This window comes from Siphateles boraxobius, unplaced genomic scaffold, assembly GCF_051911475.1.
Source record: "Siphateles boraxobius isolate OS27281-9 unplaced genomic scaffold, OSU_SipBor_1 7, whole genome shotgun sequence".
Taxonomy (NCBI): domain Eukaryota; kingdom Metazoa; phylum Chordata; class Actinopteri; order Cypriniformes; family Leuciscidae; genus Siphateles; species Siphateles boraxobius.
Window position 1 is genome coordinate 25,083,611 of NW_027509197.1, and position 13,600 is coordinate 25,097,210.

Here is a 13,600-nt window from a genome sequence, read left to right on the forward strand (position 1 = left end):
CAAACAGGATTTATTTAATGGATGGCTTAAAATTTGTGTGAAGGTCTGACTGACTTTATTAATGGCAACTAGGAGAGACTTAATTTGAAATAGTTAATGATTAATAATGAGTTACTTAAAAAGGCCTAATTCACAACAGATAATGATTTATTTACAATAAATCAATGATTAGACTACTGCATTAGTAACTGTTCATAATGCTGTGTCCGAGTGCAGAATATACCTAATGACCAAAAATATGCCTGCTAACAGTGATAAAGAAAAACACTGTCTGATTTTCACAGATCATAATCACTTCGAAGATTGAAATACAAAACAAGTATACTGGCCTAATTAACTGAGTTGAGGTCACTGTATAATAATGATGTGAGTTCCTCAATAAAATTAAAATGCATGTGTTAACTTAGCATATAATTGCTGCAAGGTTAATCACCCTGTCCTCATACGATCTCGGGCAAAAAAAAAACCCAAATTAATTCCTCTATCTTCTACATAAACCTTCCTGCTTTCCATGCCAGAGGAAAGATAAAGAAAATCATGTACGCATCTTGTGGCTGGTTCAGAAGGCAAATGACTCACTATTCAATATCTCTCTATGGGGTTGTTATTCCTGATTCACCAATTAAACTGACCACACGTTATTCAGCCACCTGCCTATTTTATTCACTTCCAAAGGACATTTTCCCCTTCATTCTATTTCCGCTATAAATCATGACAATGGTGATTGAGTGTGTTACCTTGATAATGCCCCTGATATGCATTTTGGCGATCATCTCTGCAGTGTAGAGGAACATCAGTAGTGTGTCCAGGGTGAAGGTGACATACTGCAGGGGCGGGTAGTGCTCAAAGGTCTTAGGTGTATTCATACAGACCGAAATGACACTGATTATAGCGCAAGCCCGCAGGAGAGAATGAACCCACTGAAGACAAAGAACAAAATCTGTTTTACAGTGTGGCACATACTCAGGGTTTCAGTTTTCTGTCCTGACTGGGGCTGTGTATATCCACTATACACTAAGCAAAAGGTATTAGTTTAAAGAAATAGTTTACCCTGAAAAGGAAAATTCACTATTCACCATCCAAAATGACAAAAAAAAAAAGTCTTAAAAAAAGATTTGTGCACTATAATTTGTTAAGTTGATACGTTTTCTTATGTCAAACAATAATTCACTGAAAATATTGGTCCCTATTGTACAGAAGAGGATTTTCAATGAATAGCAAGTTAAATTTCAAGCTGCTCCACACAAAAAGTGATTGAATGGTTATAAAAGACTTGGAATATAGCAAACAGGATCTGAAAAAAGAGCAGCATGAACATTATTCTGAATTTCCTTTTGTGTTCAGCCACTTACAGCTATCAAGGCTGTACAAAAAAGCATGTTATGCTGCTTGATATTGAAAACTGGTATTTGTAACACTTTGGTTTGTGGTGCAAAAAGGTTTACCCTTCACTGAACTTTCTTTTTCTTCTAGGTATCTATCTGTAGCAGCTAATGAATCGGAAATCTTACACATTCACAGGATATTGCGTATGACGTTGCACCTAGTTGGGAAAAAGTTTCCCAAGCTTATCAGGTGTCTCTTTTTGGGGGTATGTGGGTCAAAAATTATTTATCAGATATCAGAGATTTGTTCACATACTGGTTTGTTGATCCAAAGAATGTCAGCACTGTCTGTCAGAGTTTCATCTGGCCCAAAGTCAGTCATGGGCTGGGCCTCGACCCGCGAGCTCTGCTTCCTCTTCAGCATGCTTGGGCTCGCTGTGCTATAGAGAGAGTGGATCTGAAAGACAAAAGCACATCGACCACAAATGCTAACTCAAACGACACATCAGGCAAAGCTCAAATTCTGTTTGTAGCCATGAGATTTATTCTGTATTGGATGCTAACTCAAGTGTATACGTGTTCTAAGCAATTTAATTACAAAATGAAATATTAGAAAATGAAAATCAATTTAGTTTAGCAAAATTTAGAAACTGTTTTTGCAATTTAGCAACAGGCTAAATGCTTATTACTATAATTATGTAGTATAAAAAGCACAGGGAGGAAGTGTCATATCAAAAGTCATAAGCAAGTAACTACAGTGGCATGCAAACAGATTTGAGCAATGTATTCATTGTGGCTGTTCATTAGGACATGAGGACACAGCTCAGTATGGGACCAGACAGTATGTATCGTGGTGTTGCACAGTCACCGTTAAACACAATCAAGCACATGATGTACATAAAACACAGACTGTTGACTTTACACAGAAATGCTGACTTACCTTCTGCAAAGATCACACTGGATCTTTAGCATAACACAAACGACAGGCGACCGATAATGAGACTGCATAATATTGTCACTAGAGCTATTCTTACCGAGGACAATAATAAAACATGGATATCACACACTCACTGAAACAAAGCGCACATACCAACGGGAAAAGTAAAGCTGAAATTGCTCCAGCACTGCACATAACATGCGATCAGGCATACCCTGTAAATAACACACAACAGTTAGTCAACATGGCATATGGTGTACCAAATGGGTACAATTATATAGACAAATAATGTCCACCACATCAGACAAGGAATATATGCAACACTGAGTGGCGGAGTCATGAACGGATGGGATTGTGGGACCAGGTTACTCACGGTCAGGCTCCTCATTGGTGCATTCATCACCGGCATAGAGAGGAACTGAATTCAGTACGAAAGACAGCTGATCGGAGTTGAGGCCTGTCCTGCAAAAACATCATTAGCCTTTTATTCTTATATAAAGGAGTTCAGTCAATGAATGCTGCATCACATAACAGCTGAAAGCTTGACCTTTACATGTGATATCAACACAAAAGCAACAAATCAACTCCAAGCAACTGTCGTGCCAGTAAGGTCAGGCAGGTTTTGTGCGTAAAAAATCATATAGGCTAACATGATGAAGTCAGATGTAACACAAAATACATGGTCAAGGTCGTTCGAATGTCAATTTGGATCAATAGCAAGATCCCCAAAAAGTGTGCGTTTGATAAAAATGTGTCTACAAAGGAAAGTTGAATCTTAAAAGTTCTTACATTTATGTCAAGAACATAGTGGTCTGCTAAGAACAGCTTCCACGTAGTCACAGGCAATTTGTGAAGTAATTGCTACAGTTAGCATATGTTGATAGATAGAGGTTTGAAGACAAGTGAAAACTAAATTATAGGGTGTAAGTGCAGTAATGTAGGAGTAAGTTGCAGAGAACTACAATTACTCTCACTTCTTCAGAAAGGACTTTTTGCCTAAAGGCAGGATGCAATCACTAAACACTTTAATGGTGACTGGTGCCGTTTTTTTAGGCTGGCTTGTTACATAAATGTTACATAAAGAGTGTTTTAGATCAGATCGTATAGGCAATTGGAAAGGATAATTATTCCCTCAAAGTCTTTTTTTTGTTTTTAAAATTTTCTACAGAATATAGTCAGATGTGCAACTATAGCTATATTGCTCTAGATTAATTATCCAATTCCCACTTCATTGTACAATGCTTGATCCAAGTTATGTATAGGAATGAAGCAACTCCAAATTAATGAATAATATTAACACATTTTTCACCATTAAAATTATGCAAAACAGCTATCACCATTAAAATTACAATCATGGCCAGAATTGTTGGCAAGCTTGATAAATATGATCAAAGATGGCTGAAAAATAAATCTGCATTGTTTATCCTTTTGATCTTTCATTCAAAAACCTAGCCTTTTATTTGAAAGTGTGGGGGGGGGGGGGGGATTGGGGTCCCATTATGAAATAAATATTTTTCTACAAAACACGTTGGCCACAATTATTGGCACCCCTATAATTTTTTATGAGCAAAATATCTCTGAAGGATATTCCCATTCATATTTAATTTTTTTAGCACACCAGGGTGACTAGGAACATGAATTGTCTAGCCATGACTTCTTGTTTCACAGGAGCATAAATGGGGGGGGGGGGGGGGGGGGGGGGTGCAAATTCCCTTATTTATCCATCACAATGAGTAAAACCAAAGAATATAGTTCTGATTCGCAGCAAAAGATTGTTGAGCTTTTCTGTAAGAAAATTGCTAAAACATTGAAAATTCTCGTTTCCAACATCAGGGCAATAATTAAGAAGTTTCAATCAACTAAAGATGTTACAAATCTGCCTGAAAGAGGACGTGTCTTAATGCACGGCAAAGGAGGGTTTCAAGAAAAATCCTCCTTGCTCATCCAAAAATAAACTCCAGCATATTCAGTTGTCAGACCAACTGGAACTACAAAAGGGACTGGATTCTAAGCTCAAAAAAGAGCTTTGGTGCAAACAGGGATAAAAAGTACCCCAAGCCCAAGGTTGAATATACTGCTGGATCTTTAAAGTTGTGGGCCTATTTTTTTGCTGGAGGTCCTGGACATCTTGTTCAGATACATGGTTGTCATGATCCTGGTTCTCTTCTCATGTTTTATTGGTCTCTGTCTCCCTCTTCTGGTCATTCTCTGTTTCTGTTCCCTCTTGTTCGCTCTCACTCTTCCTTTACCTCTTATCTCCCCCAGCTGAATCTCATACTCTCATTATCGCACCTGTTCTCTATCCTCTATCATTAGCTACTCTCTATTTCTAGTCTCTCGTGTTTCCCTCTAGTTTGTCGGATTATTGTTGACCGTCACGTTCGTTACTGCTGTTGAACTGTTGTTATCTGTTTTGGCCCGTCTAGTCCAGTTGTCTGTTATCCACCTGCAACTTTACCAGATCAGTGGTTACCTGTGTTGAGTCCTGAAGAGGTGTGAGGGATCTGCGCTTCTCCAGCTCAACTCTGCTCACCCTTCACCAGTCCACGAGACCTGCTGCGTGCGCTCCTCTGTTCCTTCAAGAATATTTTGAGACTATTTCTGTTGATCGGCCGTTGCGGCTCTGCCTTGTTTCCATTAAAGACTATTAACCTGCTTTTCGTCTCCTGAAGTTTCCACACGCTGCAGTCTTCGTGACACATGGTATCATGGATTCTATCAAATACTATGGATGTGCAGGACTAGTCGACTAAACGGTACAGCTGCTACTAGTCGACACTAAAAAAAATAGTCGATTACACAGACAATCCATTATACACAATATTGTATCGTTCAAATTACTGTCGTTTTAATGTTACTGTGAAGAACACGGTGCGAGCCGTGGAAGTGAGGCCGGTTGTGCGACGTGCGAGTGTTAATGAACTTCACTGCGCGCTGCACCAGTCTGGAGTCCCAGGGGCTCCGAAGGATAAGAGGAGGAGTGACGACAGTGGAAGATGAGAGAAGACCAGGCCTGGGACATTTACGTTGCATTTTGTCTATGTATGGGCAGATGGCTATGAAGGACCTAGTGTTCGGGACTGAAATATTACAAATGTGACGATACCATCATCTCCCTCTAGCATTTTGAGTTCGGTGTTAAAGGAATTTCTTAAACACCTCTGATTGATCTGATTGAAACACAACCTGTTGATCTGTGGTCACAAGATCAACATATTTGATCGGCCATTTCTGTTCACACGTTCAACATGTCTGTGATTGATTGGCTACAATGATCAACGCTTCAAAAACATGTTGTCTTCACCGAGCACTTACACAGATACAAACGGGAGCGTTTGAAAGCCAATTAATAACAGACATATGTTGAGCGCGTGGACGCAATCGCCATTCAGAGATGTTTAAGAATCTGTTCAACAGCGCTCAAAATGCTAGAGGGAAATCCTGGTATTGTCACATTTTTTTAAATTTCAGTAACAACTTGGTACCGAAGGCGGTACCTGCCGCGCACTTTCGTTTTATTTATTTAAATACTTCGGTTTACCGTCCACCGGTTCCCCCTTCTTCCCTGTGCCTTGAACTTTGCATTTTAAATAGCACATTAAATAGCACACTGAAGAGAAGACGCACCAACATGGACCTGGGAATCTAAATGAGAGCTTCTGTATGGAGGAATAGTTTCTGATCTCTTGTCAGGTGTTCTCCGAACTCATCAGGCATTATAGGAGAAGACTCCGAGCGGTTATCTTGGCAAAATAAGTTTACAAAATGTACTTTATAAAAGGGTGCCAATAATTGTGGCTAACGTGTATTGGAGGAAAAACATATATTTCATAAAGAAATTTTCACCCCACTTTAAATTATTTTACTTCAGTGAAAGGTTAAATATTTAGTTAGATATGAAGGATATAGATATTTTTCAATGAAAGATCAAAAGGATAAACAATGCAGATTTATTTTTACAGCCATCTTTGATCATATTTATTTACCAAGGGTGCCAATAATTCTGGCCATGACTATATGCAAAAACGTCTCAGGTTACGTATGTAACCCTGGTTCCCTGATAGGGAACGAGACGCTGCGTTTGAGACGCGGTGGGAACGCTCTGCGTGATTACGTCGTGAAGCACGTGTAAAATCAGTCCAATGGAAGCCCGCTACGACATAGGTGACGTCATAGACCAGGAAACTATAAAGCAACCCTGAAATCAGACCGCAATAGCTTCTGAAAAACCTGAAGCAAGTCGATCAGGGCATGCAGGAAGTATGGCAGGCAAACGCAGCGTCTCGTTCCCTATCAGGGAACCAGGGTTACATACGTAACCTGAGACGTTCCCTTTCAAGGGAACTCGAGCTGCGTTTGAGACGCGGTGGGAACCCTATACCCACAACGCCATAGTGACAAATGCCCGTTCTGTGTGAGGTCCTGCGCACACTAAGAAGCAAGCAACCTCGCCCCAGGAGTGGAGAGGTCAAGGTCATAAAACCTGACAAATGTATGCGGAGAGGACCATCCTGCCGCATTACACACGTCAAGAAGGGGGGGGTGGGTGCAAATTCCCTTATTTATCCATCACAATGAGTAAAACCAAAGAATAAAGTTCTGATTCGCAGCAAAAGATTGTTGAGCTTTTCTGTAAGAAAATAGCTAAAACATTGAAAATTCTCGTTTCCAACATCAGGGCAATAATTAAGAAGTTTCAATCAACTAAAGATGTTACAAATCTGCCTGAAAGAGGACGTGTCTTAATGCACGGCAAAGGAGGGTTTCAAGAAAAATCCTCCTTGCTCATCCAAAAATAAACTCCAGCATATTCAGTTGTCAGACCAACTGGAACTACAAAAGGGACTGGATTCTAAGCTCAAAAAAGAGCTTTGGTGCAAACAGGGATAAAAAGTACCCCAAGCCCAAGGTTGAATATACTGCTGGATCTTTAAAGTTGTGGGCCTATTTTTTTGCTGGAGGTCCTGGACATCTTGTTCAGATACATGGTTGTCATGATCCTGGTTCTCTTCTCATGTTTTATTGGTCTCTGTCTCCCTCTTCTGGTCATTCTCTGTTTCTGTTCCCTCTTGTTCGCTCTCACTCTTCATTTACCTCTTATCTCCCCCAGCTGAATCTCATACTCTCATTATCGCACCTGTTCTCTATCCTCTATCATTAGCTACTCTCTATTTCTAGTCTCTCGTGTTTCCCTCTAGTTTGTCGGATTATTGTTGACCGTCACGTTCGTTACTGCTGTTGAACTGTTGTTATCTGTTTTGGCCCGTCTAGTCCAGTTGTCTGTTATCCACCTGCAACTTTACCAGATCAGTGGTTACCTGTGTTGAGTCCTGAAGAGGTGTGAGGGATCTGCGCTTCTCCAGCTCAACTCTGCTCACCCTTCACCAGTCCACGAGACCTGCTGCGTGCGCTCCTCTGTTCCTTCAAGAATATTTTGAGACTATTTCTGTTGATCGGCCGTTGCGGCTCTGCCTTGTTTCCATTAAAGACTATTAACCTGCTTTTCGTCTCCTGAAGTTTCCACACGCTACAGTCTTCGTGACACATGGTATCATGGATTCTATCAAATACTATGGATGTGCAGGACTAGTCGACTAAACGGTACAGCTGCTACTAGTCGACACTAAAAACAATAGTCGATTACACAGACAATCCATTATACACAATATTGTATCGTTCAAATTACTGTCGTTTTAATGTTACTGTGAAGAACACGGTGCGAGCCGTGGAAGTGAGGCCGGTTGTGCGACGTGCGAGTGTTAATGAACTTCACTGCGCGCTGCACCAGTCTGGAGTCCCAGGGGCTCCGAAGGATAAGAGGAGGAGTGACGACAGTGGAAGATGAGAGAAGACCAGGCCTGGGACATTTACGTTGCATTTTGTCTATGTATGGGCAGATGGCTATGAAGGACCTAGTGTTCGGGACTGAAATATTACAAATGTGACGATACCATCATCTCCCTCTAGCATTTTGAGTTCGGTGTTAAAGGAATTTCTTAAACACCTCTGATTGATCTGATTGAAACACAACCTGTTGATCTGTGGTCACAAGATCAACATATCTGATCGGCCATTTCTGTTCACACGTTCAACATATATGTCTGTGATTGATTGGCTACAATGATCAACGCTTCAAAAACATGTTGTCTTCACCGAGCACTTACACAGATACAAACGGGAGCGTTTGAAAGCCAATTAATAACAGACATATGTTGAGCGCGTGGACGCAATCGCCATTCAGAGATGTTTAAGAATCTGTTCAACAGCGCTCAAAATGCTAGAGGGAAATCCTGGTATTGTCACATTTTTTTAAATTTCAGTAACAACTTGGTACCGAAGGCGGTACCTACCGCGCACTTTCGTTTTATTTATTTAAATACTTCGGTTTACCGTCCACCGGTTCCCCCTTCTTCCCTGTGCCTTGAACTTTGCATTTTAAATAGCACATTAAATAGCACACTGAAGAGAAGACGCACCAACATGGACCTGGGAATCTAAATGAGAGCTTCTGTATGGAGGAATAGTTTCTGATCTCTTGTCAGGTGTTCTCCGAACTCATCAGGCATTATAGGAGAAGACTCCGAGCGGTTATCTTGGCAAAATAAGGTTACAAAATGTACTTTATAAAAGGGTGCCAATAATTGTGGCTAACGTGTATTGGAGGAAAAACATATATTTCATAAAGAAATTTTCATCCCACTTTAAATTATTTTACTTCAGTGAAAGGTTAAATATTTAGTTAGATATGAAGGATATAGATATTTTTCAATGAAAGATCAAAAGGATAAACAATGCAGATTTATTTTTACAGCCATCTTTGATCATATTTATTTACCAAGGGTGCCAATAATTCTGGCCATGACTATATGCAAAAACGTCTCAAGTTACGTATGTAACCCTGGTTCCCTGATAGGGAACGAGACGCTGCGTTTGAGACGCGGTGGGAACGCTCTGCGTGATTACGTCGTGAAGCACGTGTAAAATCAGTCCAATGGAAGCCCGCTACGACATAGGTGACGTCATAGACCAGGAAACTATAAAGCAACCCTGAAATCAGACCGCGATAGCTTCTGAAAAACCTGAAGCAAGTCGATCAGGGCATGCAGGAAGTATGGCAGGCAAACGCAGCGTCTCGTTCCCTATCAGGGAACCAGGGTTACATACGTAACCTGAGACGTTCCCTTTCAAGGGAACTCGAGCTGCGTTTGAGACGCGGTGGGAACCCTATACCCACAACGCCATAGTGACAAATGCCCGTTCTGTGTGAGGTCCTGCGCACACTAAGAAGCAAGCAACCTCGCCCCAGGAGTGGAGAGGTCAAGGTCATAAAACCTGACAAATGTATGCGGAGAGGACCATCCTGCCGCATTACACACGTCAAGAAGGGAAACTCCCGAAATTAAGGCCATAGAGGCCGCCATACTCCGAGTAGAATGGGCCCGCACAGCCATAGGTGAAGGCTGTCCGGCCGCTTCATAAGCCAATGAAATAGCCTCGACTATCCATTTACTCATAACCTGCTTAGATGCAGGGCATCCTCTCTTGAGTGACCCAAAACAAACAAATAGTTGCTCAGATTTACACCACAGGGCAGCTCTGTGAACGTAGGCATCTAAAGCCCGGACTGGACATAACAGGTTAAGCTGTTCCTGGTCAGGGGTATTAAAGGGTGGAGGATAGAAGGCCTGCAGCACTATTGGGCCCCCAACATTCAGTGGGACCTTAGGAATATAACCCGGCCTGGGGTAGAGAAATGCCTTCACCATACCAGGTGCAATTCCAGACATGAAGGAGCAACCGACAAAGCATGTAAATCACCAATTCTCTTGATAGATGAGATAGCAAGGAGAAATAAAGTCTTTAGAGTGAGGAACTTTTCAGAAACCTCCTCGATGGGCTCGAAGGGAGCTAAAGCCAGACCCTCGAGTACAATGGCCAAGTCCCAAGCCGGTGCTCTAGCGTGCAGTGCAGGTCTCAACCTCAATGTACCACGGAGAAAGCGAGTAATTAGAGGGTTTCTCCCAATAGAAGTACCCCCCAGAGGGGTGTGGTAGGCAGATATAGCCGCCACGTAAACCTTTAGGGTGGAAGGAGATAACCTGGCCGAGAAACGGTCTTGCAGAAAATCAAGAACTGAACCAACAGGGCAGTTAACAGGATCTAACTGACGTTCAACACACCATGTGGTGAAAAGTTTCCATTTTAGCGCATACAGCCTTCTCGCGGAAGGAGCTCTGGATTGAAGAATGGTCCCCTCAGAGGCCAGGCCCACAGTTTCCACAACTCCGGCCGAGGGTGAAATAACGTGCCCCCGGCCTGAGACAGGAGGTCCACCCTGATTGGGATGTCCAAGGGGGAGCCGTCCAGAAGAGACTCCAAGTCCGAGAACCAAACTCGGGTCGGCCAATAAGGGGCTACTAGAAGCAGACGAACCCTCTCCAGAACCCCCGGAAGCAAAGATATCGGGGGAAGGGCGTACAGGTGCAGCCTCGGCCACACCTGCACCATAGCATCCAGATCGAGAGGAGCTGGGTGCGTTAGAGAGAACCACATGGGACAATGGGTTGAATCTGATGATGCGAAAAGGTCTACCTGAGCACGACCGAACTTTTCCCACAGGAACTCCACCACTTCTGGGTAAAGTCTCCACTCCCCGGGCCTCAGCCCCTGTCTCGACAGAATATCTGCTCCCACATTCTGACGCCCCGGAATATATACCGCCTTGAGCGACAGTAACTTCCCCTGGGCCCATAGGAGGATCTGATGGGCCAATTTGCAAAGGTGACGTGACCTCAGACCCCCCTGATGGTTGATATAGCAGACCACCGAAGTGTTGTCTGTGCGGACCAACACGTGATGGCCTCTCAGGTCTGGCAGGAAATATTTGAGTGCTAGAAATACCGCCATCAACTCTAAACGATTTATGTGCCAGGAACATTGATGGTCCTGCCACAGACCTTGCGCCGAGCGGCCACTCATGACCGCCCCCCATCCCGTGAGGGAAGCATCCGTCGAAAGCGTGACGCGTCGAAAAGGAGCCCCCAACACTGGGCCCTGGGCGAGGAACCAAGGTTTCTTCCACAAGGCCAAGGCACGAAGGCATAGCCGCGTGACCTTTATCTTGCAGAACGGATTTCCCCTCGGAGAAAACCCCTTGGTCCTGAGCCACCACTGCAGGGGTCTCATGTACTGAAGGCCAAAAGTAATTACTTTGGACGCAGCTGCCATGAGACCCAACAGTCTCTGAAACTGTTTCACAGTGAGTGACTGGCCTAGTTTCACATTCTTTGCGGCTGTGAGAATCGCAGAAATACGAGCAGGAGACAGGCGTGCCTGCATTGTGGTCGAATCCCAAATTACACCTAGAAAAGTGGTCCTCTGAGCAGGGAGGAGCACACTCTTTTTGGTGTTTAGCCGCAACCCCAAACTCTTTATGTGGGACAGAACAGCATCTCGATGCTGAACTGCCACCTGCTCTGACTGAGCTAAAATCAACCAATCGTCGATGTAATTTAATACGCGGATGCCCTGGAGTCTCAACGGAGCCAGAGCTGCATCCACGCATTTTGTAAAAGTGCGGGGAGATAAACCTAGGACAAATGGAAGAACCCGATATTGGTATGCTTCGCCCCCGAAAGCGAACCTCAGGAACCTCCTGTGATGAGGATGGATAGATACATGGAAGTACGCGTCCTTCAAGTCTATTGTGACAAACCAGTCCTCGGACTGAATCTGTGAAACAATCTGTTTGAGTGTAAGCATTCTGAACTTGAGTTTCTGAACCCTGCTGTTTAACTGGCGCAGGTCTAGAATAGGACGCAGCCCTCCATCCTTCTTTGGAACAATGAAGTAACGGCTGTAAAACCCTGACTCTCTGCTGGGAGGAGAAACCCTTTCTATAGCTCCCTTTCGAAGAAGTGTCAGTACTTCTTGCTCCATTACCAGAGCCTGCTGTGAGTCCACCACCGTGGGGAGGACTCCTTGAAATCTGGGCGGACGAGAACCGAGCTGAATTCTGTAACCCTTTTCTATTATGTGCAGGACCCATAGAGAAATATTTGGCAGAAGTTTCCACGCTGCCAGAAATTCCGATAAGGGAACCAGTCTCTCGAGACTGGTCTCTGGATTTGATTGAACAACCATTTCGGTGCCCTGAAGCGGCGAACCGGCAGGGAACAACCGAACTGACCATTCTACAACCCTCCTCAGAGGATTGCACGGGGACGCTGACACCTCGGCGCCCTGAAGCGGCGAACCGGCAGGGAACAACCGAACTGGCAGCGCTGCGACCCTCCTCAGAGAGTCGCACCCCAGAGGGCGCCGTTAGGAGAAACGATTTCTCAAAACCGTCCCTCTTTTTTTTTTTTTTTTTTCATTCGACAGGACTTCTTGTCTAAGCTTTATTAGAGATGACGACAGTCCTCAGATCTTGCCTACCTCTAACTAGCTTAGTTCCTACGACCCTCCTCGGAGGATCCTAGGAAAAAGCAGGCACCTCGGCACCCTGAGACGGCGAACCGGCAGGGAGACCGAACTGACTGCTCTACGACCCTCCTCGAAGGATCGTATGGGGACGCTGACACCTCGGTGCCCTGAACGGCGAACCGGCAGGGAACAACCGAACTGGCAGCGCTGCGACCCTCCTCAGAGAGTCGCACCCCAGAGGGCGCCGAGGAGAAACGATTTCTCAAAACCGTCCCTACCCCGGAGGGGACCACCCTTAGAAGCCTGATAGCCTCGGCATCAGGTCTTCTTCTTTGTACTCTATGCCAGTTTCAGGAACATAGATTGGTGAGGAAGAAACCTCTGGAACGCCGCTGAAAGGTTTAGTTTTCTTGAAAGCGGAGCGTCCAGAAGAACAGACATTTTTATCTTTCTTTTTCTTTATTTTTATATCACGAAAACGTATACATATAAACATATATATATATATATATATATATATATATATATATTCTCGAATAGAGTCAATGCTGACATCCTCACATTCATCTATGTCCTTAAATACTTTACCCACCAGTACTGCCTAATAAAATTTTATTTATTATTAAAGATGGCTGGTGGGTAACGTCGGGGTTAAAAATGATGACGCCGACTCGGGAGCGAGAAAGCTCGCAAGCGTCTCTATAATCCAAGGCACTGTCATACCATGATACTTAATACCCATAACATTACTCTAGTTAGACGTTTGGGTATTAACATAAAGAAATATAGAAACATATAGAATATAGAAACCGGTTTATTCCACGATCTCGACACCTCAGTGTGGAGATAGGGAAAAACCAGTAGTCCCCGACGAGGAGGCTGAGATACAGAGTTTTCCTGTTTTTTGGATATA

At 43.6% G+C, this 13,600-nt stretch overlaps 1 protein-coding gene across 3 annotated transcripts in view; it reads right to left on the bottom strand.

The window, feature by feature from the left end:
• The window catches only part of nalcn (sodium leak channel, non-selective), a 134,721-nt gene that overhangs the window by 118,831 nt on the left and 2,290 nt on the right, over window positions 1–13,600 (bottom strand). For all 3 annotated transcript variants that reach the window (XM_077216053.1, XM_077216052.1, XM_077216054.1), the window contains exons 2-5: window positions 2,636–2,724; window positions 2,416–2,477; window positions 1,642–1,782; window positions 738–920 (exon numbers count right to left, since the gene is read on the bottom strand). In XM_077216053.1, the coding sequence (XP_077072168.1) occupies window positions 738–920; window positions 1,642–1,782; window positions 2,416–2,457 (366 nt within the window). In that variant the 5' untranslated portion in view covers window positions 2,458–2,477; window positions 2,636–2,724. The remainder of the gene's footprint in view (window positions 1–737; window positions 921–1,641; window positions 1,783–2,415; window positions 2,478–2,635; window positions 2,725–13,600) is intronic.